This window comes from Pocillopora damicornis, chromosome 13, assembly GCF_964200805.1.
Source record: "Pocillopora damicornis chromosome 13, jaPocDami1.2, whole genome shotgun sequence".
Taxonomy (NCBI): domain Eukaryota; kingdom Metazoa; phylum Cnidaria; class Anthozoa; order Scleractinia; family Pocilloporidae; genus Pocillopora; species Pocillopora damicornis.
This window is the reverse complement of record NC_142682.1, coordinates 12,538,214-12,557,337: the sequence shown is the minus strand read 5'-3', so window position 1 is coordinate 12,557,337 and position 19,124 is coordinate 12,538,214. Positions and strand designations below refer to the sequence as shown.

The 19,124-nt window shown below is 37.4% G+C and overlaps 2 protein-coding genes across 7 annotated transcripts in view; both read left to right on the top strand.

Moving 5' to 3' along the window:
- The window catches only part of LOC113675112 (phosphorylase b kinase regulatory subunit alpha, liver isoform), a 30,981-nt gene extending 17,640 nt beyond the window's left edge, over nt 1–13,341 (top strand). The window contains exons 24-37 of one of the 6 annotated variants that reach the window (XM_089191877.1): nt 1,126–1,215; nt 3,041–3,206; nt 3,907–3,985; nt 4,202–4,279; nt 4,650–4,729; nt 4,954–5,032; nt 5,787–5,916; nt 6,436–6,534; nt 6,866–6,969; nt 9,543–9,581; nt 10,972–11,160; nt 11,276–11,329; nt 11,807–12,010; nt 12,764–13,341. In XM_089191877.1, the coding sequence (XP_089048003.1) occupies nt 1,126–1,215; nt 3,041–3,206; nt 3,907–3,985; nt 4,202–4,279; nt 4,650–4,729; nt 4,954–5,032; nt 5,787–5,916; nt 6,436–6,534; nt 6,866–6,969; nt 9,543–9,581; nt 10,972–11,160; nt 11,276–11,329; nt 11,807–12,010; nt 12,764–12,964 (1,592 nt within the window). In that variant the 3' untranslated portion in view covers nt 12,965–13,341. The remainder of the gene's footprint in view (nt 1–1,125; nt 1,216–3,040; nt 3,207–3,906; nt 3,986–4,201; nt 4,280–4,649; nt 4,730–4,953; nt 5,033–5,786; nt 5,917–6,435; nt 6,535–6,865; nt 6,970–9,542; nt 9,582–10,971; nt 11,161–11,275; nt 11,330–11,806; nt 12,011–12,763) is intronic. The other 5 variants (XM_089191878.1, XM_089191879.1, XM_089191881.1 and 2 more) reach the window with 5 other exon arrangements.
- A 1,440-nt stretch (nt 13,342–14,781) lies between these two features.
- On the top strand, nt 14,782–18,705 carry LOC149035540 (calcium-responsive transcription factor-like). Its single transcript, XM_089191930.1, has 4 exons — nt 14,782–15,644; nt 16,081–16,203; nt 16,455–16,607; nt 17,288–18,705. The coding sequence occupies exons 1-4, from the start codon at nt 15,510–15,512 to the stop codon at nt 17,699–17,701; spliced, it is 825 nt and encodes a 274-aa protein (XP_089048056.1). The 5' UTR covers nt 14,782–15,509; the 3' UTR covers nt 17,702–18,705.
- Nucleotides 18,706–19,124: the final 419 nt, after the last annotated feature.

Genomic DNA, 19,124 nt, shown 5'->3' with positions numbered 1-19,124 from the left:
GGCTTAGGAAATTTTCTTTTTTTTTTTCGATTGGCCGTAATAATTACGATAGAGTTTATTTTCATGACAATTGAATAAAAAGCACTCTAATGTTCTCATGCTTAGCCTTGGTCAGCTTTGTTTCCTATGAAGAAATACTCCTTCCATTGTTCAAAAAATTTTGCGCACTATTTTTTAGTGCGTCACCTAATTTTTATATAACTAGCTGATTATTTAAGTAGATAGCCTTAGAAGCAACATCTGTGAGTCTACTTCTGGTGTAAACATTAACTTCTTTGTGCTGTTACTCTTGTACGTGGCTTTGAGCAACGCATTTATGTTAAATTATGAACGCATACAACTCAGACGTCGGGTAACTTAACAATAAATCTAACCCTTTAAACGCGTAAGCGATGCAGCAATGTCTGTGACTTTGTTCACGGTGTTATCGTTTACTTTTCTGTTGAGTTAAATTTTACTTAACTTACGTGAGTGCATGTATGTTTATTAGATAATATTCCTGCGACTTAAAGTGACTCCATAGTATTACACTGCAAATAACATTGTACGTTTAGGCGAATAAGCAAGCGCAAATTCCGAGAACGTGGCCAATTTTTTGTCAAGCTTGTTTGTCTGTTTTTTTTTTCATAACAATGTACGAAGTAAACAGCTACGATGATCTCTTGCTCTAGAACGAGCAAAGTGGCCTATACTTTCTTCTTTAAATTAGAAAAATAACGGAAAAAGTAATCGCAAGGAAAAAAAGGTATAGCTAAAAGCATGTCTGCGGAAATGACTGGAACAACCAGGCTTAATGTGGTCGAATATTCATTTGCTCTTTATTTTGAGGCAGTCTTTTGCCGTTGGTTGGGGGAAACACCAGAAAGTCCGGGGTACGTCAAGTTAAGTAATGAGAATTTTGTGTTAGAAGTTACCAACCCCGCTATATTTTGACGTGAAAAGAATGTCTTAGAATGGAATCCGATTAATTAATCTTCATGTTAAGTTTCAATCTGCCTTATCATCCACCAACATAGTACTGTACACTCCCGGCATACTTTAGGAAACCTCTTTCACGTGGTCGTCCTTTGATCAATCTTTCCGTCATGTGTCACGCACTCCACTAACATGCACTTGTCACGTGAGTTTCAGCGACTTGGAAGTCACCTCAGTCGCCTTCACCTGACACTGATGAGGACAGTGGCCCATCATTACCTACCTGGGGTACCGATTCAGGTACTAAGAGGGCTATACGTTTCCTGTTTCAGTTTTCCTCCTTTTATATTATTTTGTTTAGTTTGTTACTTTGTTTGTCTGTCTGTTTGTTTGTTTGTTTTACTACGTTTTGTGTAGCAATCTTTGTGTTTGATCCGCTCTGTTGTCAGTGTTGTGAATAGAACTTGTTATTTATTTTTGCACGGTAAGGAATCATGAGGGACTCTGAATAGAGAAGCAAGTTCAAAGGCTTTTATCGTTTTTTAAGCTCACACTTTTTGCAACCACCATAAGAGGTAAATTTTCTTATTTCAGTAAAAGAATATCGTCACAGTCGTTACATAGCTCCACCGGCGATAGACTAGTGAAAAAATAATTTAAGCATTCAAGCTAAAGAAAAAAAGTGTAGTGTTATATCACACAATGAGCAGTTGCACATTACCTCTTTGATGTAGCTTGTAGGAAAAGCTCTTCTAACTGGCAAGTAACTTGGCTTGTACTGACCTCCCTGTAGAGTTTACGTCCATTTAACCATAGCTCTCTGGTACAGAGAAAAGTGGCGACCAGAGCTTTTTTCTTCCTAACATTCTCAACAATTATGTTTATAGTGACCTAATTATTACCCTATAATCTGTTCCTGAGTGAAGTTCATCTTCTTTTAATTTAAAATGAAAGGATAATATAGTGATAAATTTCACCTTAAAAATTAACTTAGCAACAACTGAAGAAGTGACAAACCTAACACTTTGAAAGTGCGTATGTGCAGGGCGTGAAATTGCGCCTAATACAGGCGCCAATGCGACTAAATTTTTCACTTTGGCGACTAAATCCTGAAAGTTAGTCGCCAAATTGGCGACTACAACGTTTCATCATAACCTTACTAAGAGATATAGTGAATTAAATAAATTTGCAAAGATAAATCCGCGGCAAACTTCCTCGTTAAGTTTGTTTCCAAAACGTAGCACATGCATCTCGATCGATAACTAGACGCCATCTTGGATTTAGATGAGCCTGAACGTTGTATATCATACATCCTAGTGTCCACTTTGTCGCACGTTAAAGATCTTTTCCCTAACTTAATTTTGGAGGGTCTATCTAGAACGCTGACAGCGTGAAGAAAGATTTTGTTTGTCTTTGAAAATGGCGACCAACTTTTTTTGAATTGGCTACCACTTTGAAGAATTTAGGAGCCAAGTGGCTATCAGAAAAAAAAGTTAATTTCACGCCCTGATGTGCATGAAATAGTTAACGGTATGATACCTTTTTTAGCAACATGCAATAACATCTTAAAGATAACAGAATACAATTCAGTCATTAGATATTTACGCGCTCATTTCAAGAAATAAGAGCATGCTATGAAGGAAAATAATTGTTAACTTAAATTGCATATATATAAAATGCTGATAAGGCTTTAATATGCATTTAACAGATAACCGTATACTGCGGTTGAAATCTCCCTCTGTCAGCTTTACTCAAAGTGCTTTAAAACTGTCGAGTTTCAAGGTTTTTTGGAAAGCTGCACCAATATTTTCAGTTTTACTTCGTCAAACGAGTCACATAGAGACCCAAGAAAACTTTGTGTTTACTCTGGTGATTGCAGAGAGGTTGACATTTAGAAGCATTAACCATGAACGATGAAAGCCGATGTCGAACGTTGCACGTAGTGAATGACGCAAGCCATTCACGCTTTCCTGAAAGAAAAAAATATAATAGCGAAGATTTGCAAATAATGATGAAAAAGTGAATTGCGTACGAAAACTGCCTCTAAATCTGTTGGTTATCTTCTACATGTTTAAGGTATCCTTGATATTATTTATGCCATTTTCTCTGCCTTTCTCAAATCAAGTTCCCGGATGTGAAGCATTTGAAGATCGCGCAGCTAATGGTTGGACACCAGCCAGGTCACGTGCCATGTCCACTGACGTGGAGTTGGAAGAATTACTGTTGCAACTTAAAGAAGCAGAGACAATTGATGCCCAAGCTGACATACTACATTTTTTGTATAATACAAGGTACAGAGTCCTGTGTATGTTAAATTTTCTCGAAGTACCTAATCTTAGAGAATAGAATTTCTCCAACCAACACAACAAGAACTTTTCATCCAACACAAAATACCAATATAACAAACCAAGGGCTGCTCGCTTTATTCATTTGTTTCTTTTAGTATTAGGAGCAGTACAAGGTACAAGCTACTAGGCGAATAAAAAATAGGACTTGTGGTCCCCCTACGAGGTCTGCCGCCAACCAACCCCAATAACATTTCCTCTAATCCTAACCCAACTTACTACTTTTACAAACTAGGTATATACAGTAGAGTACATGTAATATTATGAATGATATTGGAATATGAGTTACGTAACTGGGGCTGGTATAGGTTTTCCAACCAGAGAAGTGTTAAGTTTTTTGAACTTGTATCGTCTGTTTTGGGGGAGATTAATTTTATCGTTAACTTCAAATGGAATACGATTTGTAGGTGTTAGAAGTCTTTTGTGATAGTATGCGTCGAAGAACTGGTTCGAACTACTTTGTTCCTTGATAGTATTCCTGCTGTTTGTTTATGTTTTTTCGCATGTTTGTGAGTTTTATTTGTTGTTTGGCTTTTTTTTTCACAAGATGTTAAACGTGCGTTCGCCTTAGGATTATAATTGCTTCTCTGTGAACCGTGGAAATAATTCACAGAACAGTGTGGCTCTATTTACTTTGTTTCACTAGGGGTCCAGACTTTGATACTCAACTTTTTGGTGAACCAGGAGTTACAGTCCAAAAACTCCTCGGAGAGCTTTACGAAAAGGTAAACTAATTCATCTTAGAAGTACTATTTAAGTTACGGAGTTAGTCGTTAAATGTTTCAAACACGGACTTGCGTCAAAGATTAAGTCAAAGAAAACTGATACTGTATCCTCAAGAAACAGTCTTACACATTTACCCAACGTTTTCCTGTTATGCTTTTTGATCCACATTACCAGTTGAAAGTTTTAACTGTCATTTTGTTGCGTTTGATTTCAAGGCTTGTCAAAGTAAGCTATGGTCCTTAGTGCGTCACACCGCTGGGCTGTTGAGAAAACGAGTGGAGGATCTAGCCGAGGTATATTGTTTATCTTTAATAACCTCCGTTTTCACGACAAGCTCAAATTTTGTGTTCGTTGTTGCTGTTGTTATTGTTTGCGTTCATCTTTTTTTGTTGTTGCTGTTTATTCTAAAAATATTCAAACAGCCAAGCTATACTGTGACATAAGACATTGTGACCCAACTTTGGATTCGAGAAGGGGTTATCACTCATATGCCTATCATTCCCAGACCTCTCCCAATCTTGTTGCACCCGCCTCTTCGATCTTTTCGCTCTTTTAATGCATGGTCGTACTTCATTGGTCTGAGTTAATCGCCTATATATCGATTTCAGCCCTTTTGTTGTAAAGTATAAAGTTGTGATGATGTTTTCCTCTTCTCTTCACCAGGCTGCCACAGATCTTTTAGTGCACCAGAAGCAGCTGACTGTGGGAATCCCTCAGGGTGGACACGAAGAGGTCATAACAAGGTGAATCTCGACGATGTTGTCGTAGTGCGTTTGTTTCATTAGTTTTCAAACTGTTTGATGCAAAAAAGAACAAAACAAGAATAAAAACAAACTCGACTTCAAAATGTGCTTTTGTGAATTGACTTGTAAAGAAAGAACCTTTCTTCGGTGCTGTCTTCTCTGTCACTATATTGATAAGGTTTTTACTACACTGATATAATTATTCAATTTTTTTTTCGTGGCAGACCTCTTCCGCAAGAGGACATGAAAAATATAATTTTCAACGTTTTTGGTGAAGATATGAGCACTGGTGTTGTCACTCAGGTAAAATTCCTAAAATGTGTACGCAAACCAGTAACAGCAGAAGTACTAGAAAAAGTAATGATGAAAGTATTAAAATACAGCTAATTTTAGCATTAGTGATAGTAATAATGAATAATTCTAATAGGACCGAGTGGAGTCCAATTCGGTCTGTAATCATACGAGTGATTTACAAAAGCAGACGACCGCGAAGCGGGAGTCCGATTTGTCAATCACAAGTGTGATTACAGACCGAATTGGACGACACGAAGTCCTGTTACCAATTAATCATAACCATTACAATTTTTGAAAAAAAAAAAACATTGAGGAGAAACATCTCCAGTAGAGACAATGTCTAAAGCAAAAAATTTGGAAATTTCTCAGTTTACTTTTCAGGTTGTTGCTATGGTTATTGTGATCGATTCTGTGATTGTTGGATTTAGCTGAGTGAACTTAGTATGATTGGCTGCTTCAACTGTCCGATTACAGGTTTCCGATTACAGCCAACTGTCTGATTACAACTGTACAGGGTGATTTGCAGCTGATGTACCAATACATTTGAGAGAATTGTTATGGTTATGATTACGATAATAATAGCATAGAGAGTAGGATTTTTTAATCTTTACCGTTTGTAAACCGTCGGTTTAGTATTTTCTCCCCCTCGACAATTTTTTATTCCGTTTGGGTTGTCACTTCAGCTTTGTTTTGTTCTTCATCCCATATAAAATCGTCCTTGTTCAGTTTTGGTCGAACCAGTAATATTCTTCTTTATCACCAGGAACTGTTAGTTTATCTTGGGATCTTTGTAAGGACTGAACCGTCTCTATTCAAAGAGATGCTGAGGCTTCGAGTCGGCCTGATAATAGAAGTTATGGTGGCTGAGTTGGCGAGATCCATGGATTGTTCCGGTCAGAAACTAAAAGAGTTTTTTTCTGTTTGTGTATTTATATCTTCATTTTTTCGAACTACGGGCGGTTCTCCCCCAGTGCAGCTGAACTTCTTGATGTTCGGGCGAACTTCCGTTTACGACAAATGACACCTCGTGCGAAATTGAGTCTATTTGTGTGTCTAACCTTTGCCACGCGTTATCGAGAACTTGATTTAACGCCAACAATGTACTTTCCTTTTTTTTTTTTTTCGTCTGTTTACTCGAAGCACAGCTTTTCCAATTTTTTTTTTTTCAACCTGCGTAACTGCCCGTTTTGCGAAAGTTTGTGCCTTACATTTTCACAACTCCTCGCAGGCTAATCTACAATTGTTTTACAAGGCTTCAACAGTTTTGCGTTTGATCGGTAACAACCGGCAGACGTTACGACAGTAAAACTGAAAGAAAAAACAAAAAATACAGGAACAAACCAAACAACGACAACTAGTAACTCTGAACATAACATGTCGTGTTCTAACATGCAGCCATACGCGCCTTCCAGGTGAAGATGCCGCTGAGTTTTTCATGAACTTGAGCCCTTTTGAGATGAAAACTCTCCTGTATCATATTCTTAGCGGAAAGGAGTTGGTCGTTTCAAGTGGTAAGTTTTATTTCTTGTTTTAGCCTCAGGGTTTGTGTGGATCATGGAAAACCTGAGTAGTCGTGGGATTTTACAATCTCGATTAAATTTTTAGTCCTGGAATCATGAAAACTCCAGAAGAATGCTCAGAGAATTATTTCTGAGGAAACAGAAAAAACGAATTAGCTTGAAATAACTGCTGATTTTGTAATCAAATATTAACCAATTTCGAATAGCGATAAAATACTAATACAGTGTACACCTCTTTCCTTTTTGTCTAATAATCTTATATATGTGTTTCTTTCCTTGTTTCTTTTTTATTTCTTTTTTTATTATTTTAATTATTTTTTAGATTTGTCCTATGACAACAAGAGCACACCAGAGAAACAGATCTCCATCGTAAACGTCGACCTTCCGAAAAGGGTTGGGATCCGAAAACTTTCTAGTGCTATTAAGGTCAGTCTTCATTTAGAAAGTGAGAGAAATTATTAATCATTTTGACCTTGTAATATCTTACTCTATTCTTCCCTTTAGTTACTTGACAAATCGACAGTGGTTTAGCGCGGTCAGTACTCTTATCGACAAAGATATTCATCCTCACAGTGGTCAGTGTTGTCTGTATTCGACAACGGCAAATTGGCCAATGAGATTGTGACATTACTGCCAATTGTGGTGAAAATTACATTATAAAATAATTCAAATGGTACGCGCGCTCTGATTGGCCATAAAACCATTTTACATGAGCATATGTAAACACGGTTTTCGTTCCTCTTTCAATAGTTATTTTATAAAAGAAATGTAAAGTGGTTTCCGTGTTTACATAGCCTGATGTAAACACTTGGGAGGTTGGGAGAACACTCGATAAGCTGGAAACCACTCTGCCTCGCGTCGTGGTTTCCTACGCTTATCTCGTGTTCTCCCAACTTCCCGCGTGTTTACATCAGGCCAGGTAAACACGGAAACCACTTTACATTTCTTCATTCGTGAACGGATTTGTGGAAGGAATTCGGTGCTCTTTAAAGAGTATACCCTTTAGCTGCAATGTTTGTCTCTACCAATTGATAACCGGTCAGCTGAGAGATAAGCAGTTCTGCAAGTTAATAAAACTAGCAGAACTGGTTAGGATATCTTGTTATCAGTGGATCACCACCAAACCTGGAAAAAAATCTTTCCTTGTTATTGTCGCTGGAAAAAATCTCCGACAAAACTATCTCTTATCCAGGTATGGTTGCTGTTCAGTTTTTAACTCGTGAATTGCGCGCATGCGCAAGAGCGAGTTATAGGTACGATGTGGGGAATGGCATTCGCTCGCTCGATTGGTCGATTCCTGTAAACTTTTTTTAGATTTTAGGCTTTTGAGTGCATTTGATAGTTTTTGGCGAGCAATAAAAAGAAGAAATGGCGACCTTTGTTGCTAAGAATAGTGGTGGGGTGAAAAAGAAGCCAATTATAATCTTTAAAGAGTTTTTTTTTTTTACGTTTTAGTTTCAACAAGCGGCGCCAGCGACTGGCAGGCATGCAAGGATTCACACTGAAATAACAGAACAACCTTCGTTTTTCATAAAATTGTAATTTACAATCCTTGAACTTGAAAACAATCCGAAGATTCATTGAAAATATCACTTACTGCGAAGCGCTCGGAGTTTACAGATGTTCAAAAGCTTTTTCTGTTATAGCGTGAGATTGAGGACAAAATTGATCATTACGTTTCGTCGCGTGTGTTTTTCCTGTGTGAAGCAACAGAAGATGCCGGCGACTGACGAAATAACAAGTTAACACGAAAATCAAATAACACCTAAACAAACAGTTTTAGCTACCGATTTTCAGTGAATTTTAAAAGAACAATTTTCTTTTAAGTTTCAAGACAATTTGAAGATTCAACATACATACAAAGTACTAAAATGCGAAAGTTACACACCACAAAATTGGTAAATAGGCCTGAAATGAAATTCTATCTTGTTATTGATTATACGTTGCCTAGCACGTGACTTAAATCTACCCAGGCGGAGATCCAAAATGACGGTGGCAGGCTTAGCTTAGTTATATCACTCAAAACTCGTTCCCGTTTGTCTCTTTTGATAAAGAGGGAATCGTTAATGTTTTCATTAAGACAGTATTGCCTTGATTTTCTAATATTTACAACGAAAGACAGTAAATCTCACTTTTCACCCACATTTACTTCCAACCTTTTCTCTTAAACCAGAAACAAAAATGATAGACGTTTAAAACACATGACATCATCCACCTTGTCAAATGTAATAGCATGATCATTTCAATGGTAATGCCTTCTTATCCCAACGTTACTTTGTTTCTTTGCTACATTAGCGAACACTGAACTACTGCTCGTACTCTAGATATGACAATCAACCACAAAATTCCCTAAACCAGATAGCATTAAACATAATCTAAAAAATCATGTGTCAATTCACGAGTTTGCTCACAGAGCACTTTGATCTTTAATAAATTGGATGCACTTTCGGTCGGCAATACCTTCTTCAAAAATAGGACCACGGAAAGAATAGTTTTAATCGGGCGCTCTTCGCTGCTGTAAATATTGAGGTGGGAATTATCACATTCATCTTTGCAAGAACAGGGGTTGCTTTTCAAACAGGATAAATGGCGCGCACATTAGATTTTCTTTGCACAATGCGTTCATGTTGGCTAGCTCCAACCTATACCTTAGGCGGTGCGATAATGAATGATGCGAAAGTGAAAGAGTCGCGTCTATAAGGTATTATTTAAATTTTTCTCTTTTTGCTTTGGTTTGTTAAGTTTTGTTTTGTTTGTTTTGTCTGGATTGGTTGTTTGTTTTCTATTTCTTTTTGTTTGTTTGTTCTATTTTGTGTTCCTTTTTTTTTCGTGCTGAAAAATCTTAATCCAGGTTACGCTAGGCAAAATTGTTTGGCTTTTGGTTTATTGTCGATAAGCAAAGGGTGTTTTTATCAAAGCACGTCTTGGAAGTTTCCTGGTTGCACCATCTTTCTGCACAACTGTACGGCTTAACAGCACGTTTTCATATTTATCAACAGAAGATAAGCTGTATTAAAATGTTTGCGGGGAAACATATGGTATGTTAACAAATGATTTCAGTTCTTCTAATGTTATAAGGGTGAAGGGAAATGACATCGATTCAGAAATTAATTTTTTTGTCTCAGCTTTCTGCTTTACTCACGAGTTCTTCGCTGTAAAGGAAGCCTGATTAACATCAACAATACTGCTAACAAATAACTTCCTCTCATCTTGCACTGTAATGACTAACAGAAATTTTAAAAAGGCTTATGGAGAGCAAGTGAAATATTTGATTTCCAGCTTAGAGTAGAAATGTAGTTAAACTCTCGTGTGAGCTGCGAGGACTAATTGCAAGAAAGTGAGGAAGTTTATGATGGAGTCGACGTTGATGAACATCCAGTTAGTTCTTTTTGATGCTTTGATCTTTTTTTTTTTTTTTTTTTTGTGGTTGTTTTTTTACGTTTTGTTTATTTACGGTTATTCATTTACTTTTTTCATGTGTGAAACTCATTGCATTCCAAACCAATCTTTTTTCGATAGTTTGAGTTCCTCAGTTAAGCGCTTTTTCCTCCCACAGCAGGATGGACGGGAGAAATTCTTTAAGTCAGGAAACTGTCAAGCATTTCCGTGGTTCCTTTTCTACTGAATCGTAAATTGCAATTCTCTGCAAGCTGTTATAACTTTCTCTCTAAGAAACCTTGACTGCAATCATAAGTGAAATTGCATTAAAGCTAACGCTATGATGCAAAGGCATTAATGCTCTAATTCTGTGTTTAGAATAGATATAGATAAAATAGATATTAATGCAATAACATAAAATAAACTTAAATTGAATTAACTGAGATGTTAAATAGCGTTCATCTCTTCTCAATCCCACGTGGCTTGTCTTTTTTATGGCTGTTATCTTTTGAGCCGCGTTACCTCGCGCCGTCTTGCGCCATTGTTTTGCATGGTTTTGTAGTAATGTGTAAAGGGGTAAATTTTAAGAAAGAAACTGTGGTGCCCTGTCTGTAGGGAGGGGGGGGGGGAGGGTATGAGATGATTCGGTTTTATCAATTGAGTTGATAATGCCAATTAGCCACCATAAAAAGGCTCAAAAGCAGACGTGTTGAACGTTAGTCCTCCATCAGAGCGAATGACGAAGGGCTAATTCTCGAAACGTTAAGTTTATATTAGCAACTCAGTTGATAAAACTAAAGAATGTGTAAAGAGACGGAATAACGATTGAACACATATGAAATTTGTCAGTCTCACATTTGTCTAGAAAGGTGATAACTTTGATTTTCCATCGATGACGTGGTACATTCATTACCAGTTCGAAATATAACGAAAACTTAGATTAACTGAAGTATCATTTTGGACCTGCCAACACTGCGCGAGAAATTGTTCAAGAAAAGTCGAACACAATAACAACATTAATAACAACTATATTTGTTTTCGGATTTAAAGCATATGAGCGGTAGAGGATTGCTACCATCACCTGATCAGGATAAGTTGGGACCACAGAAAGATAAAGATGACGAGGACGAGGACCCTCAGGACCGCCTTGGGCAGTGGATTAGGCGTAGGTGCCTTGATGGAGCTCTTAACCGAGCCCCTGAGGATTTTTACCCCAAATTCTGGAAAGTTCTCGAAAAGGTATGATAACTTGCAAATTTCAAACTCCAAATTTAAAACATTTTCATATTTGGGATGTTTTTCAGCTATTTGAGTGACCTGTTGTTATTTTTTTGTTTTTTTTTAATTCCTTTAGTGTCGAGGTATGACCATTTACAAGCATTATCTACCGAACACCATGGTCTTAGAGGTATGCCTTCGGTTGAATCCCATTTTCTAGTATTATTTCTTTAATTTTAAGCTTCACTGCGATTTGTAACTGGCTTAACAGGCTTATGCACCCAACTCTATCAGTTAGAATGCAATTATTATCCAATGGCGACATGGCCACTCGCATATTTCTGCCCCCGATGGCGATAACGTTAAGTTACTGAGAGTTCTTCCCGGCCCTTTCTGACATAATTAGTTTTGTTCTGGTTTGTCTTTCCTCCAAAGCAAAACGTAATGCTGTATCCAGGGCTTTTGGATTTCGAGAAAAATCTGATAATAATGTTATTCATCAGTCAGAAAAACCAAAATTTCCTCGCCAAAACTAATGCCAAGAAAATATATCAAATCTGCTCTTGGTCAATGTCAAGCTTATTATGACCACGGTATTTCTTAACGCAGTAATCATCATTAGTCCTCTCTTAACAGTTTCAGTCATACAATGCTTTTCTGTTTCCAGATGACTCCAGGAGAATTGAAGTTCGCGTTGTGTGTGGAAGCTGCCCTGAATCGCATTCCAGAGCCGGAATATCGCCAACTTGTGGTGGAAATGTTGATGGTGCTGTCTCTTGTGGTTGAATATCATCCAGAACAGACCCTTGGAGACACTATTGACGTTGACGAACTTGTTTTCGAGGGCCACAGTTTGTATCTTAAAGACCAGGTTGGTGTAGGGCAATCTTTTTCGTTTTCTTTGCGAAATGTTCTTCTTTCACAGTATTAAATAAGCCTGACTGCTATGCGTGTTTCAGAAAAAGGTTAGGAAACCATATAATTTTTTAGGCCTGAATGTCGCGAAGACAAAGGCAATGTTTCAGAAATTATTACGTTCACCGTCAAAAGTAGCCTAGGTATATATTTATGACAATTACAAAATTGAGGAAATACATCCTTTTATACATCTCTTATTAGACTTACTTGTTGTTTTGGTTGTCTCTTTTCTGATGATGAGATGAAGTTACATGAAGGCAGTGCGAGTAAGAACTTCTCTGCATGCTAAAACCCCGAACTTTTTTCATGGTAGAAAATATTGATAACTCGTGACAGTCGCTTATGATCCTGGAGAGTGGGGATTTTCGTAGAGAAACTAACACTAAAGCTCGTTTTACTGCAAAATAAATTTAGTTGAATCTGGATTGGTGCCGATCGAGTTTCAAAATAAAACGCCAAAACCAAGATAGATTAGTGGAAAAATCATGCTGCAAAACCAACACATAACGAGTCAAAAGGAGCCAATAAGAATATTGGCGACATGTAAGACAGCCTGCGCCTTAGACCTAGAGACAAAATCACATTTAGTGTTGGTTACAAGGTTGGAACAAGAGCTGGCGTAGGAGTACTAAATTAATCTAGACTATTATTACATCCAAATTTATATGCTTAAAATCCATTTTCCCGGCATTCTGTGTTATTTCAGATGAACATCAAAGGTGATTCCACTATGTGTTGCGCTCGTCTTCCTCATGAAAAAATCAGTTGTGGTGGAGCAGCAGGCATCTGTCGATATTTCTACGACACTGCTCCTAGTGGACGGTTTGGAACCATGACATATTTTTCACGAGTTGTTGCCAAGCGAGTCAGTCATCTTCCACATGAGAATGAGTGTGTGGTTGCTTAGAACTAGAGACTTCTTTAATGCAAAAAAAAAAATTCAATTTTTTGTAATTTCTCATGACAAATATTAACGCCTTCTTTCGTACGTTATTGTTTTCTTTCTTGAATTTACTTCTTGGAATGTTTCATTCTATAAAAAGTTTGCTTCTCGATTATATGTGAACGAGAATAGGCGCCGAGAAATACCGGGTATAAAGCTGTTTAAAGGGAGGGGTAAGTTTCTAAAGAAAGTGTGGTGCTGCGCCCATGGGGGAGTATAGCAAGGTAATTTGGTTTTATCGAAACGTCAGCTTAAGAAACTCTTTATGCTGGTCAATTTGTAATATCAACTTAGCTGATACAACCAAACGATCTTATAAAGCTGTTTACGTGAGTTGAAAACAAGGAGAATGAATGACGTTTAATTTATTTAGTACTACGCGAAAGAAGAGGTCTTTAATGCATGGTAGGGTTGCAAGACCTATACAGAAAAGTTTTTTCAAATTTTGTGGAGACTTCTTCAAAGCAGAATGGATAACCTTTCCGATTATGTTATCCCATTCTTTTTTTTTTTTTCAGTATTCAGGCGTTATCAAGCAATATCTTCTCATTTCATTCGTTAGTAAAAACACCACAAATTTCTTCCACTTCTTACAAATTACTTCTTAATATATATCATTGGGAAAATTTAATTGATCAAGTGGTAGGAAAAGGATAGTACGTTCCAGCGAGAGGGTATTCTCTTTAGCTCTTGATTTGGAACCTTAAGCATCGACAACGAAATTGCACGACGACGACGGGCGGAAGTAAAATTTTCTAACGCGAGCGTTCTGCGCATGTGCGGTGTTGTCAAAACGTCGTCCAGCCTTCGCCGGAAGTGGTGAAAACGTAAGTAAACGGAAAGCACTAGATAACATCGTCCTAAACCAGATGAGCCCACGACATATCAGCGGCATCTTGTATGAGTACCCGCAGTTTACAATGTGACTTCCGCTTATTCTTGTTAAAGCGTATTTTACAGTGTACTCATGGAATAGGAAGTGCGTTTGAGCCAGTTTCTGGCAGATTTGAACAGAAAAGCGGGTCTTTTGTTGGAGTGTAATGACATTTTCATCGATGGCGCTGTTAACGAAATGTTTGGCTGGTTCGTAAGTTGTCGACCTGGTTTCGGTCGATCTGATTAATTGACAACACCCCTAGGGCAATACATATCATCGTCCCAAACCAGATGAGCCCATGACATGTCAGCGGAATCGTAGCGAGAGTCTTCTATTTTTCTGCTCGTTTCCGGCGAATCAAGAGACCGTGACCTGTGTGACTGACGATAAAGCGTCGTATTCTTCAATATTTTATTGCGAAAGTATTCTTCTCATAACTTGTACAAACTAATTTCTGTCTAGATCACATATTTAAGAAAAAATCTAGCCTGTTATAAAGGCGTTAAAAGGAGGATCGACACTTAAATATGACCAGCCTAATAGTTTCGGTCGATGTTATCCTCTGACCTCGCTATCATCGACCAAGAGCAGATTCAGGTCAAAGATCATTTGCATAACTTTGCACTGTAAAATCTTTCGATTGGAACAAACATACAGTTCTTTTCTGTTTGTAATAAATTATCTTTACGTTTTATTTGACCATGATCTCTTGGTTTTTGTTCAACATCTTATTTGCTACTAATAAATATATTTGCCAAGGGGTGGTCCAGTTAATATTTAACACTCATGCATTTATGTTTTGCGGCTCGCGGGTAAATATTGGCGGGAAATCTAAATGTTTGGTAGAAGAACAAACATGGCTGATAACAGTACACCTTGGGCTTCAAGATGGACCGTACAGTTTGACCCTTATTCCGGGTATGTTAACGATGAAAGCAGCGCTGACGAACTCATAAAACAGTAAGAGATAGCTACGACGACACGCTTCACTGTATTTAAACAAACAGGAGGATTTTCTAATTGCAGTAGGCTGGGTAAGTAAGCTCACATGTAAAGATTTACAAAATAAACCATACTGACAGTAAAGTAAAGTGAAGTATAACTTTATTTAGACACTATAGGTATTTAAAGCCAGGGGCGTGTGAGATCGTGTTATTAACATGAAATATAGATAAATCAAAATAAAAAAGGGATTTAACTTTTTTCCAATAATTATTGATGTCTTAAGAATACATGTACACATCATTATTCTTCAGTTTACCCTGGTCAGTTAGACTTTCAAAATTAACATGTAATTAAAATTCAACTTAGCTTCAAGTGTCAATTTACTGTGAGCCTGCAGCAAGAGTTGGCAAGAAATGCTTAATTAATTAAGATCAAGCTTAAAGTGTCAAAACCCTACTCAGTGCTATTGACACACAGCTGCCAGCATCCCCATCCTTGGGCTACATCTGGGTGGGGCAGGCTTGATTTTCAGGCCCTCCATTTTAAGCACCCATGTGTACATATGTACGTATGTGTTTGTGTACATGTATCGTATTGCTAACTTAGCTTGGTTCCTCTTCTCACATAAAAGAAAATGCAGATAAAAATGCTAAGAACCACCGTTTACAATGGGCTGACTCACAGGAGATGACAGGGTGCAGACTAAGTTTTGATGGCATCCCATTCCAAATTGTCGGGGTCAAAGTTTTAGAATGCCAAAATGGGCCAGACAGAAATAAGGCACTCAAAAGGAAGGAGGCTCAAAAGAGACTACAAAAAGATGTAAGCATGCATAATAATTAACTAAATAAGAATGTAAACAAGATGATATTATTACTTAAGGACTCCCAAAGAGGATATCATATGTAGGGCATTACATAGTTATTGATTTACCTTCACCTATTTGCTCTTAAGCTAACAAGGTGGTAAGTCCCAACTGATTTTTCTAAGCAAGTTGGTGAGCACTCACCTCTCCCTCAGGGCTAATAGCAGGCAATAATGTTTTCTTTTTTACCACTTGCAAGTAAAAGGACATATCACATTTTATTTGTTAAAATAAGCAAAGTTGCAAAAAAGGACCACTGTGACTGCAGTTTACAAGGTAGGAATCAAGTACTATTTTAAAGGATACTTTTCATTACTTCTAAGTTTATTGATAACTTGACTATTCCCATATGACTGCTCTATCTAACAATCCAATAAATCTATTTGGTTTCAGAAGGAGAATGCTGATCACTGCTATAACAACACCAAACAGCGCTTTATAGTACAGGATACGAAGAAATGTGACTGTCCAGCAAAGATCCACCTAAGGAAAATAATCAAGTATCCTGAAAATAAGGTCAGTTTATTTTAATTATTGAATAAGGGTTCAGGGGGCACTACCATTAACATGAATGATCACTAGCCTAATAAAGGGTGCTTAATCCTAATGGGCCTTGTGTTACATGTAGGTCAAGTGGACATATGATAAGACAACCTGGACATTTCGTTGTGCAGAATTTAAACAAATTTACCTGTAATGGAAACAGAGTGAATATTTTAGAAACCAATTTTTCAAATATTATTTTAATTAAAACATTGTATCGTTAGATTTCAGAGAACACAAAGAGTAGAAGGGAGACAATGTCAAAATTTCTGAGAACATCCCTAGAGTCAGAAAAGAAGCAAACAATAGCTACAGAGGAGCGTATTTACATATTACTTCCTAAACCTACGGATCACTTATTTCACCCCATGGGGAGGGTAAGTACTTGGCCATCAATTAAATTTTTTTTGGAATCAGGAAACTGAAGTTTGGTGGGGAATTGAAGGTGACTTAACTTCACACAGATCATCAGTCTACTGTAGACTGTGCTGCTTCCACTGTCATGTCGAATATATATAAAGAATGAATAAAGATTATACATCACAACAAAAGACCAATAAAATGTACTACATGTAGAGCTTCTTTTAGCTACACTGGCACTCATTCCTCAAACTCAATGTCAAGACTATAATATCACAATTTTATCGGAGAGGGATTTCCACTGGCACTGTTTTAATGGAATGCTGTCATGGACTTTTTAAATGGATTTTCTTAAAAAATACAGTGTTCAGTACTCTGTAATTATAACATTCTGTAACTATTACTGAAAAGCCCTACCAGAGGACTGCCGATAGTAATGTTAGTATAATTTGCATTATTATTCATTGAAAATATTTCCTTGTTTCTGAAAGGTTAAAACCACTCACATATTTCATCATAACCAGCTGCTGTTGACCAAATTTGGAAAAAATTTTCTCATATTGAACCAATGACATCAAAAGCAGCCGGCTCCAGGTTATTGAACCGTTGACCAAGAAAACCTGGGGATGAGGTTGTGTAATTTTTTAAATGAATAAATAATAAAGCAATTATTCTTTCTTTCTTGTTGTGTAATCAGACTGCTGGGCTACTTCAGCCTATTGATGAGACACTGGTTAAAAAAATTCATGAGCTTGTTGGAAGTGGTGTTAATTGCGTTTCTGAAATGCAACGGCACCTGCATCATTATGTAAAGAAGGAACTTTTCACAGGCCAACAGCCTCCAGATCTAACCAACAGACGGTTCTTCCCAACAACCATGGATGTCAGGAACCACATGTATTGTGCCACAGTGGTGTGCAGACATTCACAAATTGATCAAGAAAACCTTGACTTAAAAATCAAGAAGTGGAAAGAAGAAAGCCCAGATGATAATTTCTTTTTCAGGCCTTACTGCCTTACAAGTGATAGTGAGTCCTATCAACAACCACAGTCACTGAAGGAAGAAGACAGCACTGATGTAATTAAAATAAGTATAGGTGATCCATTTTAAACAAGACAACATGGCTGTGTGATTCTGAGATACATGCTGGTCAGATCCTCCTAAAACAAAAATTCCCTCTTGTAGATGGTCTAAGGGACCCTGTTATTGTGGGTGCATTAGTCACTCCAGCCATTAGTGAGTTTGTACAGATCATAAACACTGGCTTACACTGGGTTTGCCTGAGCACAATAGCTACTAGTCCTGGAACTGTCAAGGTGTATGACAGCTTATATCAAAATGTAAGCGCGGTTGCCATTGATCATTCATGTCACAGGCTATTGTATACTGGTTCTACAGTCACTTTTTGTAATGAAAGAGTGCAAAAGCAAACAAATTCAAATGACTGTGGCTTGTTTGCACTGGCATTTGCTACAGATTTATGCCATGGCCTAGACCCCACAGCGCAGTCATATGACCAAGACAAAATGCGCAAACACTACATCAACTGCCTGGACTTGCATGATATGGTTCCTTTCCCAAGAACGTCAAGACGGGTACCATATCATGCAATCACCAAAAGAAAAGCAGCGACAATCTTAAAGTCTATATGTGGCTATGGTCTGAATGATTTGTAATTCAAAATTATGAATGAATTCAAAATTATGAAAACTATGAATTTCTCCGTCAGTTTTCTGCCTAACTCAGTTTTCTGCGTAACTTATTTTTCCTTGTTCTTGAGTTTGTGGTGCTTTAATATCATGATGAAAATTGCCTGTAAGAATTTCATGGATGATACTTATAGACCCACATTTAATCCATAGGTTATATTCTACAAGTTCAAATTGAAATACTTAACATTTAGGAGGAAGCTCAAGCTGAATATTCGAATGTTGACCGTCGGTGTATTGTCATCACACAATCATCTTAAAATTGTGAAATATGTACATCAATTTATTTAATACAAGTTTGAAGGCTTATCATGTGATAAACTTCTGATTAAGTACCTCTTCAGAAATTTCTGTACATATAAGTTTAACACAAATGCAATTAAAATTAATACTTATCTTTCTCGAGTATTTTGATGTCATTGTTCTTCTGCTCACTTGGCAGCTATGAGGCTTAGGTCGATGGTGTGTAGGATTTTCAAGAGGTGTTGCAAATCAATCAGATCGACCGAAACCAGGTTGACAACTTACGAACCGGCCAAACATTTCGTTAACAGCGCCATCAAAGTATCATTACAGTCCAACAAAGGACCTGTTTTTCTGTTCAAATCTGGCAGAAACTGGCTCAGACGCACTACGCGAACTTCCTAACACTCGAGTACACTGTGAGTACGCGTCAACAAGAAAAAGCGGAAGTCACATTGTAAACTGCGGATACTCATACAAGATGCCGCTGATATGTCGTGGGCTCATCTGGTTTAGGACGATGTTATATAGTGCTTTCCTAAGTAAACGACTAAACTTTTACATGCTGATAATCGTCCATG

Excerpts from the sequence above, each read along its gene's own strand:
- LOC149035540 (XM_089191930.1), top strand. The coding sequence starts at position 15,510 with ATGACAGGGTGCAGACTAAGTTTTGATGGCATCCCATTCCAAATTGTC. Across the intron at positions 15,645-16,080 it reads AAAAGAGACTACAAAAAGAT|AAGGAGAATGCTGATCACTG; the intron begins GTAAGCATGCAT and ends ATTTGGTTTCAG. Across the intron at positions 16,204-16,454 it reads TCAAGTATCCTGAAAATAAG|ATTTCAGAGAACACAAAGAG; the intron begins GTCAGTTTATTT and ends TTGTATCGTTAG.